The sequence below is a fragment of the Carassius auratus genome, chromosome 17, assembly GCF_003368295.1.
Source record: "Carassius auratus strain Wakin chromosome 17, ASM336829v1, whole genome shotgun sequence".
NCBI lineage: Eukaryota > Metazoa > Chordata > Actinopteri > Cypriniformes > Cyprinidae > Carassius > Carassius auratus.
In genome coordinates, this window is record NC_039259.1 from 8068464 (window position 1) to 8094188 (window position 25725).

The 25725-nt window shown below is 37.0% G+C and overlaps 1 protein-coding gene across 1 annotated transcript; it reads left to right on the plus strand.

Annotated features, from left to right (window-relative positions):
• The first annotated feature begins 1056 nt into the window (after positions 1-1056).
• Positions 1057-16952, plus strand: LOC113117124 (phosphatidylcholine:ceramide cholinephosphotransferase 1-like). Its single transcript, XM_026285551.1, has 6 exons — positions 1057-1299; positions 11509-12365; positions 12932-13049; positions 13580-13733; positions 13986-14152; positions 14517-16952. The coding sequence occupies exons 2-6, from the start codon at positions 11737-11739 to the stop codon at positions 14694-14696; spliced, it is 1248 nt and encodes a 415-aa protein (XP_026141336.1). The 5' UTR covers positions 1057-1299; positions 11509-11736; the 3' UTR covers positions 14697-16952.
• Positions 16953-25725: the final 8773 nt, after the last annotated feature.

Genomic DNA, 25725 nt, shown 5'->3' on the forward strand with positions numbered 1-25725 from the left:
CCCCCTCTTCAACACTCTGATTTATTTATTTATTCACAACAAGCAAAAAACAGTAACTTGTTATTACTTGCACTACTGTCTGTTCATCCAGGAACACTGTATAATCCATTTGCACATTGTAATATTTTCTATGCACTTTACTGTCCATTGCAATACTGTAAATTATGTTCATAGTTCTGCCTATAGTGTACATACACTTTTACATAGCCCATCTGTATAGTATGTTCATAGTACACCTATCTGTATATCGTGCTTATAGTATTTAATATCTGTAAATTATGTCCATAATACTTACCTGTATAGTTATTGTACATATTATAGACCTTTATTCTGTACTTACTGCTTATTGCACTTCTGGTTAGATTGCTTTGTACCTACATGTGCAGTGACAATAAAGTTGAATCTAATCTAATCTAATCTAATCTTATAAATGTATTGTTCATTGTTTTTTCATGTTCATTAATGAATTAACTAACATTAACTAAAGGACCATTATTCTAAAGTGTAACCACTTAATCTTTGTAAATAAGTAACGGTAGTGAAATTAAAGAGAGAAGCTTTAGCTCCATCATTAATCTAGACAGTCAAAGGGCTCACTCTGTATATTGTGCTCATAACACCATTTCGTTTATTATATAAACGGCAATATAAGTTAAAACGTAATAAGAATTCATTTAAACTTTGAATTCTTATAAAGTCTCAGCTTTCTCTGCTAACTACGCTAGCGATATTATTAATCGTCTGACACTTGTGGTTAATTAAGCTGCCAACATAATGTTAAAAATGACCAAAAAACATCGAGGAAGAACAGCTGAGTCTTACCTGTGAAAGATAACACCCCGAGATCTGTTTTTATTATCGTGTGATGGTTTGTAGGTGTCCAATCTGTCGATGAGTCAGGTATGTTTTCTTCTGTCCTGATGTGAGAGTTAAGAGAGTTGCCCGCTCCAATATGGCGGCGACGTTGACGTGCGGTCGAGCGGCCAATGAGGCGTCTAGCTATTTATATGTCTATGGGAGGGACAAGAAGGGATACCCCCTCCCACCCCTCTCGTCGGTTTTTTTTTTTTTTTTTTTTTTTTTATCCAGGAGCTGATATAAATCCGCCCACTGACGCACACGTTACCAGTTTGATATACGCGTCCAAAACCAACAACTCTACCACAAAACAGTTACACACTTCTGACGGGGATATTTTAAGCGACAGCAGGCTCGTCAGAAGAGGCGTGTTGGTTTGGCCTGGATCGGGATCGCGTCGGATACTAGCTACAAATCTTCTTTGGAGAAAATTACAACACGGTGAGTTGGACTCAACGGAGCTGTTGATCTCCACTTACCAGGGCCTCTCTAAGAACACGTTTCTTGTATTTTGACGTCCACTAGTCCTCTGTGGGTCTCTTCTGAACGCTCACTGTGGACTAGGGGAATTTATTTTCCACTAACGTCAGATTCGAGTGATCCTTTGCTGTGTAATCTCTTTAATCGCTTGCCTAATCATCAGCTCTGTCGTTTCTGAAGGTAAAGAGTCGTTATGACACGACACACTGGGAGAAAAGGGCAGCTTTTTCCACGTATTAATGGAAAGCATTTGTCGTAATAGCGCGTGATTCACGATGACCGTTTTCTCGCGCCAGTTGACAAACCGTGTCAATTTATCTCACTCCTAGCACTTAGTGACAGCCTGATGAGTCTTAATGCGAAAAAGTGGGTGATCTATTTGTCAGAGGCTGCGTGGCCCACATGTTGCTTTCTGAGGTTGTTTATGTAGCATGTCCTATTTCAGATGTTTTGCTAAATATGCCACCGAGCGATTAAAGGCATCCAAAATTCTCTTTGAGAAATTGTCAACAATTTGAAGTGGTCCCTTTAAAAATATTTATTTTGTAATGTTCTGCGCATGCCTCGAGTCAAATGGTACTTTGGCGTCTCTAGTGCAGTTATCGCTGCCCACTTTAAAGACGTTTTATACCAAACACTAACTATTTTCGTGACATTGTGAAGTGTAATTGTGCAATAAAACGATAAAGACAGCACTCACTATTTGTCGATGGAACGCCATCTAGCAGCTGTTGCCATGGTTACCCCCTAAAGTAAATACGATTTCTGTTCGCGCGCGTGCACGTGTGCAGTGCTCGGACTGTTATTGTTCTGTTTACCAAAATGTTGTTGGAAAATTAGTAGCTGAAATGTATACAAAGATAACTCCCACCCCCACCCCAGACACACACTCATTAACCTAGGTGGTTATAAGCCGTTGTTTTAACGTTGTGCCAAACCTTTATGACTTTACATCTTCCTGTTTTTGTGGAATAAAAAAAGCAGATGTTAGAAACCCATTCACTTCTTTTTCATCTTTGTTCCATAAACTGAAAATGAACAGTTTATTTTTTGCTTTTAATGAACGTCAAGAGTTTGTAACAGCAAAAAAAGACAAAGTATTCACTTTGAGATGAACCATTCCCTTAAACTTCCAGGTCTGTTGAAACTGGCAGGCAAAATATTATTTGTACCCGACTTCCAGTGAATTTATTTATTTATTTATTTTGGCACTCTGAATCCAGAAACGGTTGAGTAGTAGTTCCTTATCACCCTCCCATGACTGTCTCTAGATATTTATTACTGAATGATTAAAATGGTTCCACTGGAGCTGCAAAACTATTGCTGTGTCTTCAAAGTTGAGACTAAATTTACTGCCAGCAGTGAGGACCTTGACCTTGTACTCTGTTTTACATGGAGGATATCTGGAAGACAATATTGACCCATCAAAAGGCTATAAAACAACATAGCTGTGATAGGAGTGTTAAAACAGTTGGTGTTAAGCCAAAAGATTAAATTAATTGATTTCTCTGACGCATGGAGAGAACAACATCTGAACTCTGATGGTTTCTGTGTTGGCCACGATTCTGTAGTTTGAGACCCAAGATTACAGTTTGTTTCTGTTTAAAGAAGCACAAGAGTGCCTAAAATGTGTTTCGAATTACTGGAAAGGAGAGCAGGAAAGAGGGAGATCACAACACGCTTCCATTTCACCAACAGAATTGAGCTTGAAGGAAGTTTAGACTATGATCTCTCTGGTGAGAAATGTTATTCTGCATATTTAAGGTGTTTTTTTTTTTTAATTCTTTTTTTTTTTTTATAGATGTGATCTAAGATTAAAACCGTTGAGTCATGTGGTTTGCAATGAATGCAGGAGGATGTGGAGGCTTCACGATATGTCTGTTAAGTTTCTTTTTCACGCTCCACCCTTCTCTATCAATGTTTCTAGTAGTTTCTCTTTCTTTCTATCTCTCTGTTTTTCTTTTTTTACTCCAACACACATCCTCTTGTCCCTGTTTTTTTTCCTATTATACATTTTGTCCTACTTTAAAGTGACATGTCACATGGTCTAATTATAGGAAGAGGTCTGTATTTTTATCATTAATATCCCTGCGAGGTTAATATCAACATTCATAATAGCAACAGACAAGCAGGACCTTGCATTCATGGAACATGGGATTTTGTTTTGTTTTTTTGTTTTTGAGCAGACACTATTATCATAAGTCATTAGCAGGCCCCCATTGTTGTGGAAGACCACAAGTGAAAGTAAATATGTGTGGGGAAAGTTTAAGTAATTTTCAGGTACTTTGGCTTGGCTCTGTCTTCTAGTCATCTGTTTGTTTCTCTTTTTCCGTTTGTTATAGACCCTTCCAGAGCATTGCAAACAAACGGCAACTATACCTTGCAATCGGATTTGTATGAATGTTAGTCAAGCTTCTGTTAGTGCGTTTAGATGGCAGGTGGTGTTTTGATTTGGTTTTAAGTGCAAGACTCTGGAGTATTCCAGCCATGTTTTTAACCCTCTAATGCACTGATTACACATCACATGCATAAAAATACATGATTACTCTTCTCAATGCATAATAAGGAAGTTAATATCCGAATTTAATCTTATTAACAACATGTGTAGACTAAAGGACCAGCACAGGGTGAATGAGTTTAATGAGGTAATGACAACTTTAAAGTATATGTTTTGGGAGACCTGATCAGCCCTCAAAGATCTTTTAATATCTGCCTTTGACTGAATAAATCACCCAAATGCCCTCAATACCCCTCGGTTTGTGGCTATGTGTTCTTGTATTTTGAATTACAAGGACCTTTTACTCTTTAAACACTAATGACAGCTTGGTTTCGGTGTGCCGGTGTTTATGAATGTGCCTGTTTTTTTGTGTTCAGTGGTTCAGTATGCTCTGGGCACAGAATGCAAAGTAAATGGTGTAAGCCAAAGCAAATGTTTACAAAAAAAAACTGTCAAAGGTTTACTCTATATTACCGTTACTGGTTGTATGTTTATTCAAATGAATTGTGTATTGCAAGTTAAATTAAGAGAAACCAAACGCAGGATGAAAAAGTGGAATAGAAAAAGAGAATAAGAAAGAGAAACTTGGAAATGTGTGGCAATGAATTTAAATTCAAGGAAGTGCTTTGTGGTTGAGTTTGTAAATTGTGAATGTGTGACCTGCGGGGAGAAAGTTGGCTTTCTGGGACGGTGTCTAAGTTCTGTAGAGGTCAGATAGTTTCAGCTTAAGGGAAGGTTATGAGAACATGCATACTAATAAGGTTAATTATAAAAAGAAAAAAAGTAAAGTGCAGAGGTAAAACGGGCAGAGGCGAGGTTGCATCGCAGGTGTTTGGAGGAGCTTGGTTGAAAGAGGACCTTGTCAAAGTCACACTGAAGGAGGAGTACATGTTTTGCATAACAACAGTTAAATTGTATTTCATTTCAAGGTTGGGGAAAAGAAAGTACTGTGTTTTGCTGATAAGAGTATCAGCTGCTACTTTTTATTATCCACATACAAAGGCCGGGTGTGGGAACCATAAAACCTTCAATAGACTTCTGCAACAAATAAAATAAAAAAAATTCTTTAAGGAGATATTTATGCGTAGTCTACAGATATTGCTGGTCAGGAGTAATTCATTCTTAAATAGATAGTCACCCAAATATTCATTTGATATTTTATTATATTTTTATTCACCCTAATGACTTTTCAAACCTGTTCCAAACTGGCTTTTGACCAAACATATTTACTTTATATTAAAAAAAAGAGAGAGAGAGAGAAGGAATTTAAATTTTAATGATACTTTTGTAAATATATAGTTCTGTAATGTCACATGACATGCAGTAAACCATGAAAATATGCAATAATTATATTATTTTTTACATAAAAATGATTTTAAATTTTTGTGACTGACTTGATTTATTAGCTTTTCATCAACTGCCTGCAGTTCTCTTCGGAAACCCCATTCCATTCATTCCCAAACATCAGTTTGCTGTAGGTTATTCATTCTTCTATGGAAATATCTCTGTGTTTCATTTATAAATGTATTTTATATTTATCTGTCCATAAAATAAGTCAGTGTTTTGTTGGACCCCATTGATAGTTGAAACAAAAATATTTCTTCCAAAATATTCTTCCACAGAAACTTATTCATACAGGTTTGGGATGTCTTGAGGGGGAGTAAATGATGAGGAAATATATATTTCTGGGTGATCTATCCCTTTAACTGAATCCAAACTTTAAATAAATCACTTTCTCTCTCTGTATATATATAAATATATATAGAAAACAAAAATCCCACTGGCGTCAGCTGTTCAAGCTGCGTTGCTGTATCTGGTAGAGCAACACTAAGGCCATGGGTTTGGTTCCAAGGGAACACGTATATTGTAAACCTATACTGTAAGTCGCATCGGATAAAAGTGTCTGCCTAATGCATAAATAAAATAAACTCAACAAAAATAGCATCTGTGGTGTATTGAGGCTTACAGTGCTATGTAAAGGTGCACGTCTGTGAGGAGGATGTAGGCTGTAGATGTAGAGCAGGGTGGCAAGGAGATCACCAAAACACTGTTGATGTCTTGGAAGTGCTGATGAATTAATCTGTGCTGTAAATATTTCTGTCAATATTTTTATCAAGCATGATCGCGTGTTTTCTGTGTGGCGGTCGGTCCGTGTGAATTGAAGGCTTTAAATTTTAAACTCGTGATTTCAAATTATGCTGCACTTTATGCATTTGCCCTCTGTCATATTTGTCATATTCACTCTATGCTGTATGTAAAATGAGGGTAACCATGGCTTTATTTGAGAAATTATTCCCAATACACACAAACATTGTCAAATGATTTCAAATTTCTTTAATATTATTTATTATATTATTATTATTAATAATAATAATTAAAAATATATATCATCTTTTATATAGGCTATCGGCCCCCCTGCTTTCCAAAATATCAGCATCGGCTGTCAACAAACACATATTGGTCGACCACTAGTAATTTCCTCATGCAGGGCAGGTAGAGCAAAAACGATTTATTTCATCTCTGAATCACAGAGACAGACACTGAAAACATCTCGTAAAGGAAAAATCCACACACACAGTTGGAGATTCTAGATAGTTTGCATTCCTCCTCTAAAGAAACTGCTGCTAGAGCTTGGGAAAATAGAGAAACTGAAGCTCTCAAGGACAATCTCTCTTAGTGATTATGGTGGTTCCATTGGGCTTTACTGCGCTCTTTTGCAAAATTAGAAGAAAAGTTACAAACATGCAAAATTGCTTATGTCATCTGTTAAATCAGAATTTTAAAATGTTGTCATTTTGATTTTAGTTTTCAGATAACAAGTAAAAACATGAGAAAATTAATAACCCTATTGTGTAATTTTGGTTCAGACTGGTCCACTTCTGCAATTTTAGGTTTTGCGACCTTTTACTTACACAAACCTTAAGTAACTAACCTAACCGTTTTTGGGGAAGTTAAAAACTTTGAGTCATAAATGACTTAAATTATATAGTTCGAACTAAACCAAAGCCAAAAGTATGGTGCCACAAAGTTAAAACTATTGCAAATTTAAAATTCTGAAATGACAATGATTTCGAAATTATGGTTTCGAAATGGCTTTCACTGTAATGTGCGTGATGCATTTAACTGCCTGTAAAATGTAAAATATTAACCAGAGTGTCCAGCGAATTTAACTAGTGTGCTTTATCGGAGTAAAGGTAAGCTATTTATTCCTGCCCTGACTTTAAAGAGAACTGCGGCTTTACTTCCATACACACACAATGTGATAATTAGAAACTGAGGGAGAGAGTGCTTAGCTGTCCTATATTTGTATTGACCGGCGTGTGTGTGTGTGTGTGTGTGTGTGTGCTGTTGCATGAATAACTGCATTTAGTGAAGACATCAATGTGTGCTGTTTGGCCATACATTGGCCTTTATGTAATATTGGTCTTCTTTTGTGTTAGCGGGTGTGTTTTTCATGAATGTTATGCATGTCATCTGTTAAACAAAAGTTTCATCAATGACACGCATGACTGTTTCCACCTTTCCATCAGTTGGACTGTCTGGTAAAGAATGGACCGTATTATTGACTTGAACTTCAATGGCCAGATGACTCTTCTATTCACATTGCTAGCTTGCAGTCATCTCTTTTCCTCTCGCTTGCATGCACATGTGTCTATGAGTTGTGTCCTTGTATATGGGTGTTCTGTAAATATTTGCCACCTTTTGTGAATAGGAACTGAGCCAGGTGTGTCAGAGGATATGTTTGTTTTAAGATGTAAAATGAGAGGTAATCAAAACTCACAGAGAGCAGCTAATATAGCTCTTGCATATACAGCATTACATTTCATATCATACAATTAGTTTAATACAATCTTCATGCAGTTTGAGTCTTGCAAAAATGTTGTTTTTGGGTAAAAATGTTTATTTGGTCAGCACACTATTTAAGGTTTTGCAAATAATTATATTTTTCTGTCCCAGATTATTTAAAAGGACAGGAATGTTTAAATGCATTTAATAGCGATGCTCGATAATGACAAAAATCATGGTAATGATTATTTTGGTCAAATACTTTAACCATGATTATTTAGCATGATATTTAGGCGTTGGCTATGTGACCAAAACTTTATATGCATGATTTATTTAAAGAGAGTGATGTAGATCAAATGCTTTCTATAAATAAGGTTACCATGACATCTAAATTTTAGAGGCCAGCGAAATACCAATGTTGCCAATACTACAACAGAATACTAGGGTAAATAAAATGGTAAAAAAAAAAAAAAGTCCTCAAATTGATTGAAATTAATTAAACCGTCAGGAATAAAAAAGCAGAAGACAAATGGGAAATAAAAGATACAAATGAAACGCACTGCTTAGTCTTTAATGTAAGATTTCGATTTTATTTGTTTCCCGTGTGGTGTTGGCGCGTTGGATAAGGCACAGGCCTTTGGTGTGAGAGACCTGGGTTGGAATCCACCGTGAGACACCAGTGTGTCCCTAAGCAAGACACTTAACCCCTAGTTGCTCCAGGGGCGTGCGACCTCTGACATGTATAGCAATTGTAAGTCACATTGGATAGGTGTCCGCTAAATGTATATGTTCTTATTAAAGCTACAAAAGTCGTTCAGTCAAGAGTAGCGAGTGATTTTGAAATCTAAATGGAAACTGTATTTTGATTAATTGCCCAGCCCTACTTTTAAATATATTATGTTTTAAAGGATAATGGTAAGTATATTAGTTAAAATTGTGTCTTTTTAAAAGGCACTACAATTTGGGCTTGTCTGCCTCCCAGACTGTTCGCTTGACCTCATTCACCGTAGTATTCACTGAAAAATTCGGAAGATGCCACAATCCTTCAAAGAGCAACTCAACGGCTCTGTTAGAAACTACGGTATGGTGAATGACATCAAAAATATCTGATGTCTGATAAAAGAAGACTGTCGGTTTATGCTGCTGAGAAATAAAAGCATTGTGTTTGTAAACCGTTTTATTTCTTTAGTATTGTGTTGCTGAGTTCATCGATCATGCTGATTTTTATTGTACTGACATCTGTGTATGCTGACGTCTGTGTTTATCCACATGGGAGTTCTCACACAACATCTGCTTGGTTTTTTTTTTCTGTATCAAATGCTGTCCCTTTTTCATCGTCACACATCACACTTTCAGGAAGAAAGATCGTATCAGCAGTAGTGTTAAATGAGGATTTATTGAAAATCTTATTGAGTAGGTTAAGATGAAATCTGTGACCCTGGAGCTTGGAAAATGCTAACATTAGCCTGATAGCACTGAAAGCAAACGTCCCACCCTCCCTGCAATTGCCGTCTAAAGCCACGCCCCCGAACACATTTATGCTCACAGACTAGAATACCAGAGACCACATTAATACAATAGGCTCCATCAGCGGTTCCCAATTCCAGTCCATGTTCTGAAGTGAAGTAAACCCCTGCTCAGGGAGTAGGGAGCAATGAACACTGTGTAGAGATCAAGCTCAGACCCAGTGTTTTGATTGGACATACATTTCTTGTTCCTACACCTTCCACAGAATATATAAATAAATTTAAACCACTTAACTAAATGATTGCTATTGGGATGTGAAGAGACTTTCAACCAGTATAACCAAAATATTTCTGAAGACAACCACCTATTGCACCTTTAAGTTACACTGGTATATTTGGTATAAATGTGACCCTTGATTTCTAACTTCTGAATGTAAAAATAAAAAAAGGCCGGCCAAGATTCAGAAGCCATGGTTTGCAGCTTGACCTCTTGTTGTTTATCAGAATCATGTTGAATTTTAACCGCCTTGGTAAGTTAAAATTCAACTTTTACACTTTAAGAATGCAAAAAAGATCGGTCATGGAGCCGCTGTTGACTTCCATCAAAAATATTTGTATTTCTAATTAACACAATCTGTAACCAGATAACTTCTGACAAGAAATAAGGAATTGGAAACAGCAGCTGATGAATGTGAGATCATAAAAGCCCAAAATAAAACCGTTTTAGTGACGTTATAGGGTTGAGGCATGACCAAAAGAAAAGTAGAGTAAATCAAAAATAAATATTGTTGGAAACTAAACTGCTTCTTACCCACGGGTCATTTCTCTAGGAGCAACACAGATCTGCTAAAAGGATGAAAGCTAATGGTTGGCTGGTCATCTGACACATGGCCTATGGTTATTTGGCATAATTTCCAAGTTGCTATTTACTTTGTTTCTTGAGCTTACTGGTTTTGCTTTGGGTGCGTGTAAGTGCAATTTCCCCCTTAAGCTGATTTTATAACCAAAGGTCTTCTAAACCTAGTGTTGAGTCAGTCTTTTAATCTCTCTCTCTCTCTCGCTCTCGCTCTCTCTCTCTCTCTCTCTCTCTCTCTCTCTCTCTCTCTCTCTCTCTCTCTCTCTCTCTCTCTCTCTCTCTCTTGGTCTAAGTTTGTTCTTTGTATTCTGCTGTGTGCTCAATTACAAATTCCTACAAGTTACAGCTTGGAAGGTAGAAGTCATAATCCACATTTCAGGACATTTAGGGTGTGTGTGTGGCGTAACTGTTACGTAACAAGTAATATTGTCCTTATGTCTATGCATCTCATGATTCGACATGCATAGCCTTTGACTTTTAAATAAAGTTTGTACAGCTCTACAGTGAACAATATGGGCCTAACAATATGTGAGAATATAACATCGCAGTGACCTCCCTCTGATGCTTCAGGAGGTATTTTTCCCATTCATGTTCCTTTCTGTACTTTTATGAACTTACATATTATGATTCATCCCTTGAATTATTACGAACTATTGACAAGTATTTTTTTTCAAGTGTATGCATATATACAAAAGATAAAAAAGGAACATTAACACTTTAATTCAGCAAAGAAAACTAAACTTTGACAGTAAAGAAATGTTTAAAGTTACAAAAGACTTCTATTTCTTCTCTTTCGAACTTTCTGTTCCTCAAAGAATCTCGAAAAAAGTAAATAAGAGTTTACACAATAATTTTAAGCAACACAAATGTGTTGATTTATTAATAAGAAATGTTTCTTGAGCATCAAATCCGCATATTGGAATGATTTCTAAAGGATCCTGTGACCCTGAAGACTGGAGTAGTAACCGCTGAAAATGGTTGATTTTAAATTATATGAAAATATTTTAAATTAAGAATTCTTACACTTATATTTCTTAATGTATCAAATAACTGAAGCCTTACTGAAGCGATTTTTAAAAAAAATATTTAATAATCTTACTGACTGAGTATAAGTATTTTAATAGTGTTAGAGAAGATTGCATCATTTTAATTAAATTAAATTAATTTCTTTCCATTTCATTTTAATGTTGTAATATTCATTTTAATTAAGTAACATGCACACTGACTTGCAGTAGTACTGACTAAAAAGTTCATAAGAACGACTGTAGATTAAGATGGTGATTCAGACAAGTGTGGTTTGGGCATTTATTTATTTTTTAACTAGGACTGCTGAACTACAGTTGCTATGGTTATGAAACACTATAACAAACAGAATGAATATGAACTATATATTCCTCTGACACACTCGCACAAAGTGCATGTTGTGTCCAGTTACTGTCGTTGGCCGATGCTGTCGAACAGGAAGTATGCTCATGACACACTAGAGCTGCTAGAGCAAATAATTACTTACTTTTTCTGTAATAACAAATCTCTGTTAGCTAACTTGTATGTACTTTTCTTTTCAGGGCCATACATTGGTGCACACTGACTCAGACAAGGGATTCAGGCAAAAAAAAACCTTCAGAGTCAGATCAGCTTAATTTAACAACCGCAAGGACAGGAGGAGGGGTGAAAAATTGGACCTTTCAGCTACTCTCCTCTAATGTCCCAGAGACACTATGACTGCTGTCGGGGCACCAAACTGCTGAGTGAAACCCCTTGAAACAGCCCTCCGACTCAGTCTTACTAAAGATATGAAGGAGGTGAGGCTGTGGACAGCCAGTGACGTCTCTGATTGGCTGACCGACGAAGGCTTGCAGGAGTACACTGATGCATTCCAGGACGTGGATGGCCCTGCCCTCTTGAGATTGTCTGAGGAAGACTTTAAGGCTTCGCCTTTGTCCCTGGTCACAGGGGACAGTGGTCGACATCTTTTGGAACGCATAAAGACTTTGCTCTTAACCAGCCACATGAAGGCACACAAGAACAACAACAACAACGAAAACGGTCACACTGTCATCGCTCTTGCCAACGGCAGTGTGAGCAATGGCAAGATCCACAACGGCATTCCAAAGAATGGCTTGCATCCAGAGCCAGTTCGAATCTTGATCCCACAGCCGCCTGAGCAGGAGCGCACGCCGTATCCCACGGAGTGGTTCAAAACAGGTGTGGCCTTCCTTTACGCTCTGTTCTGCTTCCTCACCACAACAGTTGTGATCTCAGTGGTGCACGAACGTGTCCCACCCAAGGAAGAGTCTCCACCCCTGCCGGATAAATTCTTTGATCTGTTCGATCGTGTGGAGTGGGCGTTTTCCATCTGTGAGATCAATGGCATGCTGCTGGTGGGACTCTGGTTTATGCAGTGGCTTCTGCTTAAACACAGGTCAGTTCCTTAAACATTTTTTCAAGTGGTTTTGATCGATGAACTTTCCTAGTTTCTGTACAATAAAGGGAGAGTTTTCCCCCAAATTTTGTCATTTACACACCCTCATGTCGTTCCGAACCTGTACAAGTTTCTTTCTCACGTTGAGCATAAAAGAAGATATTTTGAAGAAGACTGGTGATCATACAGTTGTAGGTCCCCATTGACTTCCACAGTATTTCTTTCCTTATTATGAAAGTCAGTGGGGACCATCAAATGTTTGGTTCTTCAAACTAACTTATTTTGTGCTCAACATAAGAAAGAAACTTGTACAGTTTTGGAATGACATGAAGGTGGCAAGATTTTCATTTTTTGGGTGAACTATTCCTTTAAAAAAAGAATAGTATAACTATAATACTTTTAATAGTACACACTATCTATAACCCCTGAACAGCTGAATCACAACTTAAGTCATGTCCTGTCGTGACTCATAAACAGTCCAGAATGCTTTCTTCAGCATTGCGATCCATAAACATGACCTATCCTATGATCTGGCTATTTTTTGACTGATTTCTCTCTGTTCGCAGGTCTATAATCGGTCGTCGGTTCTTTTTTATTGTGGGAACTCTGTATTTGTACAGATGCATGACCATGTACGTCACGACATTACCTGTGCCAGGCATGCACTTCAAGTGCTCCCCAAAGGTAAGTGTTGAAGGAGGAGAATGCTTGTAGCATCACTGAAACTAGACCTTTATGCAAGTTAATGTTGGTCTAGAATGGGCATACCATCTGAAGTGGATAATGCTAAGTACAGGTGTAAATCGGGTCAAGTGCTCGAATCATATTTGGTGGTAAACAAAAACATGTGACATCAAAAAATCCTGCACTGTGCCATAGTTTCAGATATCATTCATGCTTCTAAATATGAACCTGCACATGCACAAGTGAGAGCTGCAGCAGAAATGATGTGACTAATGACCTATACTTCTGGTCTTCTATTAACACGAAGCTTGTAACACTTGGTGAAGCATATAAGAATGTGCACAACTTCTATGTTTTGTAAATGGAGGATGGTTTTTTTTTTTTGGTCACTGGGTGGTTTCTGGTTTCATAGCATAAGAAAGCTTTAACCATACTCTAGAAAAGACAATAAAGGCAGAATATTTGTTTTTGATTAAACCGTTACTTTGAATCAAAGTTTGTAAATGCTTCTACGTTTGTGTGTGTTCCAGATCTTCGGTGACTGGGAGGCACAGTCACGGAGGGTAATGAAAATGATGGCTGGTGGTGGCCTGTCAATCACTGGCTCTCACTCTTTGTGTGGAGATTACTTGTACAGTGGACACACAGTGATGCTGACACTAACATACCTCTTTATTAAAGAGTGTGAGTACTCCTATTTATTAACAATCATGTAGAAATATGCTTTAAAAATGTGATTTTTAGCCTCTAAATGTTGTTGTGATTGGTTGATCTCGCCATCTAGTGGAAATGATGGGCCATAACATAAATAAAAAAAAAAACATTCTACTAACACAAACATATTTAATACTAGTGATAAGGTGTTTTTTGGTATGTCTGCCTGCAATGTCAAACTTTTATACAGAATTTATTTTATTATTATTATTATTATAACAGATTCTCCACGGAGGTTCTGGTGGTATCCCTGGATCTGCTGGTGCCTGAGTGCCGTCGGGATCTTCTGCATCCTGTTGGCTCATGATCACTACACCATAGATGTGTTGTTGGCCTACTTCATAACCACACGCCTCTTCTGGTGGTACCACACAATGGCCAATCAGCAGGTACATTTGTAACTTAACTAGGAAATCTTTCCTTATTTACTGGATTAAAGCATCTTGTGCTGATTTAATAATTCATGTAAGATTTATAAAAAAAAAAAAATCATGCTTAACCATGTGTCTCAAATAAATAAATGAATACTTACTGTAGAATACATGGATGATCTTTTGATTGTATTGTATTCATCAAGACAGTAGTTGGTTTCTGAGGATGTGCAGCTAGAACAAAATTTTGCTACAGCTGATGGATAACGTTCTTTACCCAGTAACTTCTGCATTTGAGCCATTTCTGGAAAACTGGCATTCTTTTTTTTTTTTTTTTTTTGTCTGTGAAACTCATAATTTAATCTCTTCTGCTGTTCTATAGGCTCTAAAGGAAATTTCAACTGGCAACCTGTTCTCCCGTGTGTGGTGGTTTTATCCATTCCAGTACTTTGAGAGTAACGTACGTGGCATTGTGCCTCGAAACTACCAGCTGCCATTCCTGTTTCGGACAGTGACGTGCACCCGGGTTAAGTACAGTAAGCTGGACTCGCGGGAGTCATGACCCATGGCTTCTGATTGGCTGCAGCTCTGTGAGACTCTAAAAGAGAAACTACTCTTCCCATCAGGCCCTGCAAAACTGGTTGAGCAGTGTGACGCATATACACAGATAATTTTGTAGTATTTGAATCATTTCAGTGTCCCTAGCAGGTATGTATATGTAGAGCAGAGCATCTAACAACTGGATTTGATTTGCTGCTCTTTATACTAGTTAAAAACGGCCAGGCCTTGGTCCGATAAAGAATGAAGCCTTTTTGCGGTCTTCTCAATGAACTTGGTCTGGTGGAATATGTCATTTAAATTTCATTTACCTTCCAAAACTGTATTGAATAAACTGGAACCCTTATAGAACCAGATTTTCTTTTTAAAAAGCATCTTTTTGTAATAATTTAATTCTGGAGTAAGGCTTTTAAAAAATATTTTGCAGGTTTATTTTGCAAAAAAAAAAGTGTCGTCCAAATAGAATATATTTTTTAGATTTGTACTTTCCTGAAAGCATGGGGGCCGTACAGCTTCAGTGTTTTCTAGTGCCTTTCTTCCATACACAGATACTGTATATATTTCAACGTACAGTACATATACAAGTAATATACACACATCAACACCTTGTAAATGCTTTAAACCTTTATATAGTTTGTTAACCCGCAATGTTGTCTGTCTGAATGTCTAAATGTTCTGTTTGGACCGTGATCATTAAGAGCGGCAGTATGTTTTTAAAGAAGCTTTCAATGTGGGACGTCAGGTCTGCCTTTCACATCAAAACAATCCTTTGAATCTAAACCTGAGCACACACACTACCTTGTGTTTAACATTTGATGATTATGTTCAATTTTTCATTACTGAAGATTTACTTTTTCTTTTCCGTATCATCCATTGATCTAGCCAACAGAATACAGAAGAAATGTAGGAGGGACTAGTTTTGATGTTTTTCAATCAGGATCTAGTGTTGATTTTGACAAAACACCGCTCAAACTTTGTCACGACTGAAGGGCTGTTCATACAGGACATGTTTTTGCTTTCAGTTGAATGAAACGAAACCTTTTAACTCCGCGATCGTGGTCTGAGATGTCTTAAGTTTACATAGCAAAACAACTAAAAGTGGTGCAGATGTGTGCCAGAATGCATTTTGTGTGACTGGCCTCAGCGTGTGTTTGTTAACTCCTTTAATGCACCAAAGTTTTAATGAGTCTCTTATTGCAACATAGCTTTCATAAAGAATCCAAAGCTTTGAAAACCATCCTAATATTAAGGAAAGTCAGAAAAGATTTATTTTTACAGACTGAGTGTTTACAATTTTACATTACGTGTGTGTAGACTGGATAATCTTTACATTTAAATAACATTGTTGTATACTGTGCAACATACCATTTTAATCTGTCAAAGTAAATTACCCTAATATGTGTAGCTTTTGATTCTAAAAGTATGGTAACTGAAGGTATTTGAGGGCTGCTTCTTTAATGTGAAGTGTGTCTGCTCAAAATGTGCTTCTGCTACCCAAAGGAATCAAGTCTCTTGCTAAATAGCCGGAAGTGTTATAAATGTTCTGGAGCAAGAACCAAATAGAAACTGGTGTTATTTGTGACCGGTAGACTGAATGACAGGACTGTAAAGCGACTGAATGAATCTCTAGTGTGAATGTACAATCAATGACTGTACACAGTTTAGAACTGGAAGAATAATCAGAAGCACTTTAAAATGATGCCCAGTCACACATTTCTCCAACACACTGTACTTCAGTGACCTGCACACTAATAAACCTGGAGGGCAAAACCCGTTTTATTATTCCCCCAGTAACAGCCTGATTGATGATGATGGTGGTGGTTTAATGCTTTGCCTCAAACTGACAGGGAAATCAGACCTGTGAATGTGCGACATGTACCAATATGCAGCCGAATCATTACATTTAGTGTGGATGTGGATAACTGCTATATGCCACAGAATTATGTTAATGTATTTTTTTTTTCTTTTCTGGAGACCATGGAAAAGTCATACATTTTATGTCATAGATTTTAAATTTAAATTGAATTGTTGGTTTATTTAATCCATTTCATGCCGTCTGACTGACTTGAGAAGTGAACCGAGTGTTGGCTTATGACTGTAAATGCATGTTGTTTTTTGTTGTATTTTTTTTTTCCTTTTCATTGTCAATCAAAAATCCAGCCTTGTCAAAGTAATTTGTATAATGTAAACCTGTGCTAAAAAACTCTTAATGAGACAATGGGGAGGGGGCAGGTATTGAATAAAAAAACTTAAGACTCTGTATTGCCTAAATTTCCTTTATTTTTTTTTACCTCTTACTGTATTCCAAGAATCAATTAGATGACTGTTGTTCTTCATCAGCTCTTACTGTCTAACAATGACCTTTTTTAGATTTATATGGTTTAGGTCTAGTCATAGCAGCACTCATCCTGAGAGTATATTGAGTGAATGTTGACTATTGCACAATAGCAAGTATAATGTTTTTGAAAAATTCATGAAGCAATCCATAGTCTGACACATTTAATGATTTATATTTTTTATCATGTTTGTCACCTTGTTGTTTTGCTGATTTACTAACAGCTTGCACCAGCACAAACCCCTTTTGTCAATTAAAAAAAAAAACTACTATCAGGATTTACTAAAGACGCCCAATGAAAACGTGTTAACCGTAATTTTAGCTCCTAGCCCAAGTTGCTTGAAGTCCAGTGTTGAGTTTCCACAGTCTGTGATGATTTGGGCTGCAATGTCATCTGCTGGTGTTGGTCCATTGTGTTTTTTTGAAGACCAAAGTCACTGCACCTGTTTACCAAGACATTTTGTAGGAATTCATGTTTCTTTCTATTGACCAGCTTTATGAAGATCCTGATTTCATTTTCCAGCAGGATTTGGCAACTGCCCAAAGCACCAAAAGTTGGTTAAATTACCATGGTGTTGGTGTGCTTGACTGGCCAGCAAACTCACCAGACCAGAACGTCATAGAGAATTGATGGTGTATTGTGAAGAGGAAGATGAGAAACAAGAAATGCAAATGAGCTGAAGGCCACTGTCAAAGAATCCTTGGCTTTCATAGCACCTCAGCAGTGCCACAAACTGATCACCTCCATGCCACGCCGAATTGAGGCAGTAATTAAAGCCAAACGAGTCCCTACCAAGTATTGAGTACATGTACAGTAAATAAATATACTTTCCAGAAGGCCAACAATTCACTAAAAATGTTTTTTTTTTATTGGTCTTCTGAAATATTCTAATTTGTTGAGATAGTGAATTTGTGGGATTTTTGTTAAATGTGAGACAAAATCATCACAATTACAGTTTTTTTTAACTGCTTACAAACAAAATTATTACTTGTCACGCAATTTCTAAAACCTGTCACTCAAACACCAGAACCAAACACTAAATCTGCAAAACCATACACAATTTTTTGGCCTTTTACTCAGTTTTCAATTTCGTTAAACACTTTTTCACAACACACAATTTCCTATGCAACACACACAAATCTGACAGGAAGTTTCTTGATTTCCTTTTATAAACACAACCAATCAAAATGGCACACTAATTCATCAGTGCCTCACACTAACTCCGCACATGTGCAAACACTTGTTGCTTTACTTAACAACAACCAATCATAACTTTAGTAGTGGCCTATAAATGGGCCAAAGGTCAAGTAATAGGTTTTGGACAATGGATGCAAACAATGCAGACAGAGTAAGAGGAGTTGGAGGGAGAGCCAGAGGACGAGTTAGAGTAAAGGGAGTTGGAAGGGGAGCAAGGGGAGGAAGAGGACGAGTCAGAAATTGAGGAGGACAAGGAACAAGAAGAGTGGTCTCTATTGAGATTAGGGCTACAGTAGTCGATCATGTGATAAACCATGGTTTAACAATGAGAGAGGTTGGACTCTGAGTAGATTTACTGTGGCGGGTATAGTTCGAACCTTTAGAAATGAGAACCGGTATGTAACAATCTAATGTAATGTACACGTTCTAATGTACACAATATATTTTTTACCATAACAAACAATAGGCCTATACTATAATAAATATATTTTACTGTAGTACCCTTGCATTCATTTACTACAGTGCATTGCATTGGTCACAGTTTGGTAAGGTATCAAGAGAGAATATGGCATGTGACGTGGATGAAGTATTGTGGCCGGACCCAGCCCGGAGGAGAGATGGAGCCTAGATACACCCAACCATCTCCACACGCAAGCACACAGATTATGTTCGGTTTTACACTACATGCTACAACACTACATATTTTTTATGTTTTTTTTTTTCTTTTCAAACTGTGTACACTAATACTACATTTACAACCACAAAGAGCAAAAAAAAAAGTTTGGTTTCAATTTTGCTTTTGTTTTTACTTTATATATTCATCAGCTCTCTCCCAATTACATTCAATCATATACGCGTGAGCTTTCTTGAAGAAGAGCTTTAGGTTTTGAATAACAGTGTGTATATCACATAATCAAAAATATAACATTATGGTAAAGGTGTTTACAACATAAGACAAATGTTTGCTTTTGAAATATGTTTGTGATATTTTGACTGTGGTGTTTCAGTTTGAAAACTTTGGAAAATGTAAGCAGTTGAAAAAAAACTGTAAAGGAACCAAAGACAAACTACTTCATGTTGCATTGAATTTATTTAATACGTGAGTTTCACAATTTGAGTTGAATTACTGAAATGAACTTTTACATGACATGCCTTATCGTTTTCAATTCCCATGCCTCCTTGTTTAGTCCCTGTTTGTCCAATTGTGTTTACTTGGTCCTCCGGTACTCCGCTCCCTTTATATTGTGTCCATTTCCCTCTGGTCTTTTCTGGTTCATTTTGTGTGTGTCTTGTGTGCATTCTCCTTGCTTGTGTCTGTAGTAGTGAAATGGAGGGGTTCGCTGGTGAATTAATTTTGGGTGTGTGAAACACAGTAGGCAGTCTGTCAGGACTGAGTGTGATGGTTTCTTAATTGAAGAGAAGCGCACAATGGAGTTGGGTGATGTCTGATTTACTGAAGACTTTGTGGGTATACATGTGTGTGGTTTCTGAAATGTATTAAACCAGAGAAATACATTTAATGATATGAATATGCATCTCTCTCTAACCTGCGATACAACTCGATTTAATTCAAGCCGCGCTGAACACTCTGATTGATCAGAATCATCCAGGACTTTGAGACAATGAGCCTTTTGTTCAGCCATCCCGGAATTCAAGAACTGAATTAGCTCATCTAACAAAGGTCGATTTCTTGTCTTAGTTGTCCTTGGGCAGGGATGGAAGCTGGATGAGACGGGGCCACAACTCGTGTGTAGGTCTTCCCATTGACATCTACACTGGCTGTCCGGACTCAACCATCTACACCAGGCAACACCTGAGTGACTGTGCCTGGAGGCCTCAAGGAAGTTGGGGATCAACAATCAAGACTACATCTCCGATTTCCAATGCCTTCTTTTTAGTCTTCCACTTCTGGCGGGCTTTGAGATCTGGTAAGTAGTACTTCAAAAAATGTCTCAAGAAGTGCTCCGCAAGCAGTTGGCATCATCGACTCCGAATCTCTGACACCACAATCAGGAAGAAGTACATGGTGATCGGGTCAAGGTCAGCCATGTCAGAGGAGCTATACCCAAGAATTGAAGATACCTTAAGTGAAGTTAGTGATGTGACATTCAGCCAAGTATGGTGATCCATACTCAGAATTCGTGCTCTGCATTTAATCTATCCAAAGTGCACATACACAGCAGTGAACACACACCCGAAGTGAAGTGTTGGGTTTTCTTTTGAAAAGCATTTTCAGTCACGGGACATTTTACAAATCAAAAATAAGTGTAGGAGTCTTTTCATTTCAGCAAGTTGTGGCCTCTCTTTTAAAATTTCCTGGTAAGGGAAAACAACTAATGATTCCTAACATTATACCTAATATGCGCTACACAACACGTTAACTGTCACGTCTGTTGTAGACACGGTGTAAGGAGAGATGACTGAGAATGATGGCGAATGATTTGCAGATCCTCAGTAACACTAACAAACGTACTTTCTTCCCTATATTTCCACAGCAATACATTTCAATTATTTTGACATACTTTGATCTCTATATGTTCAATTCTGTAATAAATGTAATCACGCCACCTCTTCTACCACGCTTCCTATCTTTTCTAATAACATTATCCTTTAATTTAAAAAATCATGTTTTGGTTGTAACCATGTTTCTTGTAGACATCTGATTTATTAAACTTCAATTCTCGTCCATTAGCATAAATACTCCCGATATTGTAAGATGCTTATTGGCATCATTTATCAATTCTGAGATGCTTCTTCATTTCTGGACCTCTTTATGAATGCTTTCCTCTGACACATCCGCAAAGTTTAAAAATCCTGCTGCTGACTCTACTATTGTCATTACAGTTTTTCTCAGTCGCTTTGGTACATTTCTCGAATCTTCCTTGAGATTTGCAAAACAGTAAGTGCATTTCTCAAAACAACTCGTACAAATAGCAAAACACCATGCATTACCTGCAAAAACCAGTCTCTTGCTCAGAATCCTTAGTTCATCTCTCAAAATTAAATATCAATGAACATGTCAGAACGAGTCCTTGTGTCATAGTTTATGGATAAGAAAGTCAAATACCCATTTCAAAAGTACAAATTTACATATTACTGTATGTGGGGTATTGACTGAAAGAGACTGGATAGAATTCCCAGTTACACTTTTACTAGTGGTCTGACCACCCCCCCCCCCCCCCCCCAAAAAAAAAAAACATTTTTAAAACGTTTACAATGCCTTTGTGATATAGAAAAGGAAAAAGAAATATGGGCACAATGATGAAAATAAGTCAATTTTCTGAATTTGTAACTCTTGTGTTGTCCTCTGTCTATACAGTATAAGCTTTCCAACTGAAAATTCATGAGATGAACCTTTGAGCTATTTTAGAGAAATGGTTTATCATTGGTTTATCATCTACATTTTCTTCATTACAGTAGTAAAGAGTTACTTGCACAATTCATGCCAAACTGACAAAAATTCTAATAATAATTTGTAAAAAAAAAAAAAAAGTTTATGCTTGGCTGTTTATGACAACTTAACCATGGCAAAGATTGTTTATGACAAAGATTAACCATTTTGCATTTAATGACTTATACGATGAACTAAAGACTAGATGTTTTGAAGGGGTACGACTATTGCACAGAAAACTGTATAATACATTTTGAGCGACATGACATTAGCAACTGATAATGTAGGAAACCGCAGATAAATGTGCATAATCAATTGCACGAATGTACAAAAGCAATCACAACTTGTTAAAAGAATGTGAAACTGGTTTTATGATGTGTATAATGAGTAGATGATGTGGAGGTTGTACAAGTAGTTTTGAGAATTTTCCACTAACATTACCTTGTCTGACACTTACACATTCGTGTGAAAATTTTGTTGGTTCTTTTGATGTTTTCTTTTACTGCATATTGCATATAGTTGGTTACTTTGTTCTTTATCTCTCCTTTTTTTCACTTTCACTTTCACATCGTCTTGTTTATGAATTTCACAGCCCCTGTATGCTGCACTGTGGTCTCCTCTGCAGTTGCAGCATTATATTGCTTATAGTCTGGCTCGTCCCTGCATTTCACAATTTGATTTTCTCTGCAGACTGCTGCTACTGTACACCTCCTATCCTTTTACATTTGTAGCTTCTCATAGGAGGAGGTTTATATTATCTTACTTGATAACTCATCATTCCCAGTACAACACGAATGGGAATTGTATCATGGAAATGTATCATTAGACTAAAACTGTCCCTATTTGTTATCTATTTGTAGGATTCCACCTTTCAAGTTTGTTTTAATTTCTTCATTTGTTACTGATGTTGAAAACCACTGATTAAGTTTAGACCTTTTTACACCGTTTACACGTGATTGCTAACACACTAAAATGTTAAATAACACACAGCTAGTGAACCCTTGCACTCAAAGAGCAAAACCTCAGCCCAGATCTGCACAACTAGAAGCACATTCTCAGCCCCACACTTTTTGCAAAACATTTCACACATTTTTTGCAAACCACTTAACACATTTCTCGACATTGGAAACCGAAACATAATGTCACTTCTTTGCCATTTCAAGACTGATTTCCAAAATACTAGACATATGAACCTATTGATCAAACACGGCCATCAGGTGTGCAGACACTTAGGTGCTTACAGTTTTTTTTACGATTGCTTAGACACAATTTTAAAAACAAGGCTTGTACTCGGCTACAAATCAGTTCAGCAGTTACGAGTTTGAGAGTGTGTGGTACAGTATTTAAAGCACAAAGAGTAGTGAAAGTTCTCTCATCTGAAATACTGCTACTATGTACTATAATTGTAATGTGTAAGTAGTGTAAAACCCTGTAGATGATCCTGCAGGCCACCTTTCCTTATGATCATTCCATGCACAAGAACATGGTCAACTACAATACTTTATATTTCATCAAAATAAATGACATTTGAACTCATTCCTTTCTTTTCATTTTCTCCTTCTATTGCTCTTGTCTCCCATTTGGATCCCTTTTCCAAAACACATAATCACTTGTGGTCATTTTCATATCATCTTGAGATTCTGACTGGTGTGTCATCGGTTTAGCTACTGAATGTTCACACATGGAGAAATATGTGCTGTATGAGTTCATTTTGTGATTCTTGAGGTATATTGTGTTTGTGTTTTCTAAAATGAGAACATGGTTAAACCTGTGCAAAATGATGGCGTTTTTGTGTAAAGTTTTGCAGAGAAGACTGAGCGTGTGTGCAAACAGGTGAAATGTGTAAAAAGTTTTGAGAAATGTGTCTTTGTTTCGAGAACTGTATGAGTGGTTTGGAAAATTAGGCCAACTGAATCAGTTATAATGTGTTAGCAATCGAGAGAAAACATCCTGAAGCAGAGAGACTAAAATAGCATTTTATTTTTGGCAAAACATACTAGTATAATGTTTTATTTACATATTTGTTCTTTTGTAATTATGACTTTTTTCCATAAACATAATAATACATTTGAATAATATCTAAACAATCTAATCTATCAGACAGCTGGTAAAAATATCTTTTATCCCAACAGTAAATGTAGATAGCTGTGATGTTCAAATGAAAGAAATGGCAGCCAGTTGGTCTAAACATAGGCTTTATTTTTTTATTTATTGCCCAACTAAATGTAATGCCACATGTCCCAATTATATATAAACTCAGACTCATGAGGATTAATCAGATTTTTGCAATGAAGTTTGCAAGGATATTAAATAAACAAACATGCAAGGGCTAGAGGATGTGTAGAACGTCCCTGTGTTCACCCCTGATGGGAAACACTCAAACACAACTCTCAGACTGAGGAATGTCATTGTTTACATGGGATAGCTTACAGACCAACAGAATGACATACGTTTCCATAATGGCCATGAAGAAGTTGCATCTGCCCAGTAGCTGATCTGGAATCTGTGGTGGCAAACACTATGGATTTCTGCATAAATATTTACTCATTTAGAACATTAACCAGACAATGGAGCTGCCAAAGCTTCTCACAGCATGACAAAGCCAGATATGTAAAAAGAATGGTTTTCTTTATATGAGTTGTGAAGTGTCATACTGATTCTGTTTTAAGATTCAGTTTGATGTGAAGTGAAAGTGAGAGCAGAAATGTGCTGACATAGACAGTCATGATACATGTTTATAGTCTAGCTATAGCAAGCTGAATGATTTTAGTCAGACTTTAGGTAATTTCCCCTCAAGCGCATCACTTGTGAGTTGATAAGCTATAAGTGACCCATCAAGTTCATCTTTAACACCCACTGCAGTTTTTGTAGAACCCTGCTGGTCAAAACAATGAAGATGCACAAGAGTCAGATGTATTAGACAATTACGTGGAAGTATGGTCATAAATAATTCGAACATGTGAAGATACTAGGCCACACTTAACCAATCAAATCAATTATCAGCATCTCACAGCTAACAAAATCATTTTGACGTATGATGACCATTGTAATATTTTAATATGCAAGTTTAAGAAAATATATATATATATATGGATATAGCTATGCCTTTAAAAAACCAACCAGCTTGTCTGTCTGTCTATCCCAGACAAACGTTTGGACACATCTTGTCCTTCAGTGGGATTTCTTTATTTTTATTATTTTTTAAACACTGTATGTTAATACTGAAGACATTTGAATTGGAATTATGAAGCCTAGTCAACACAACTTAAATAACACTGAAAATGTTTTATATTTTTGATTCTTCAAAGTAGCCACCTGTTACTTTGATGACACTCTTGGCGTTCGCTCACTCAGCCCCATGAGGTAATCACCTGAAATGGTTTTCCAACAATCTTAAAGAAGTTCCCAGAGGTGTTGAGTATAGGCTACTTGTTGGCTGCTTTTGCTTCACCTAAGAACTTTTAACCACAAAAGATAGAATAAAACTTTGATTCAAAACATGCAAACGAAAGACTATTAAGTAATTATAGAAAAAAACAACACATCTGATTTAGCTCCCCTGGTTAGGTTGCAAAGGGATCTCATTAAAATATCACCGCCCTATAATCTACAAGTTTCCACAAACGGCACCATTATTTTTTTCATTTCGCAAACAACAATGGTGTACCAGCTCTAATGCCTTGGCGAAAGTTTGAGCAAAACATGCTAACTGTTCTGTCGTTGGCTGCACAGATGAGCACAGAACAATATTTACAGTCCCAGCCTCAGAGGAGGCGAGACAGCAGTGGATCTATTGATTTATTTACTATATTGCTGCTGCCACACAGATCTAAAATAAACATTCATTGGCTAGCCAAATTCACCCACTGCCTCTGACCATCATGGCCTCCTAACCATCCCCATACACAGACTGGCTTCATCACTTTGTCTCCTCTCCACCAATAATCTAGTGTGTGGTGGGCGTTCTGGTGCAATATGGCTGCCGTCGCATCATCCAGGTGGATGCAGCATACTGGTGGTGGTAGAAGAGATTACCCCCTTCTATGTAAAGCACTTTGAGTGCCCAGAAAAGCCCTATACAATATAAGGAATTATTACATTTATGCATT

What these genes read in the sequence shown, in the direction of transcription:
- LOC113117124 (XM_026285551.1), top strand. Translation starts at nt 11,737, where the DNA reads ATGAAGGAGGTGAGGCTGTGGACAGCCAGTGACGTCTCTGATTGGCTG. An exon ending in ACTTCAAGTGCTCCCCAAAG is followed by an intron (nt 13,050 to 13,579) that starts GTAAGTGTTGAA and finishes TGTGTGTTCCAG; the next exon opens with ATCTTCGGTGACTGGGAGGC. An exon ending in ACACAATGGCCAATCAGCAG is followed by an intron (nt 14,153 to 14,516) that starts GTACATTTGTAA and finishes GCTGTTCTATAG; the next exon opens with GCTCTAAAGGAAATTTCAAC.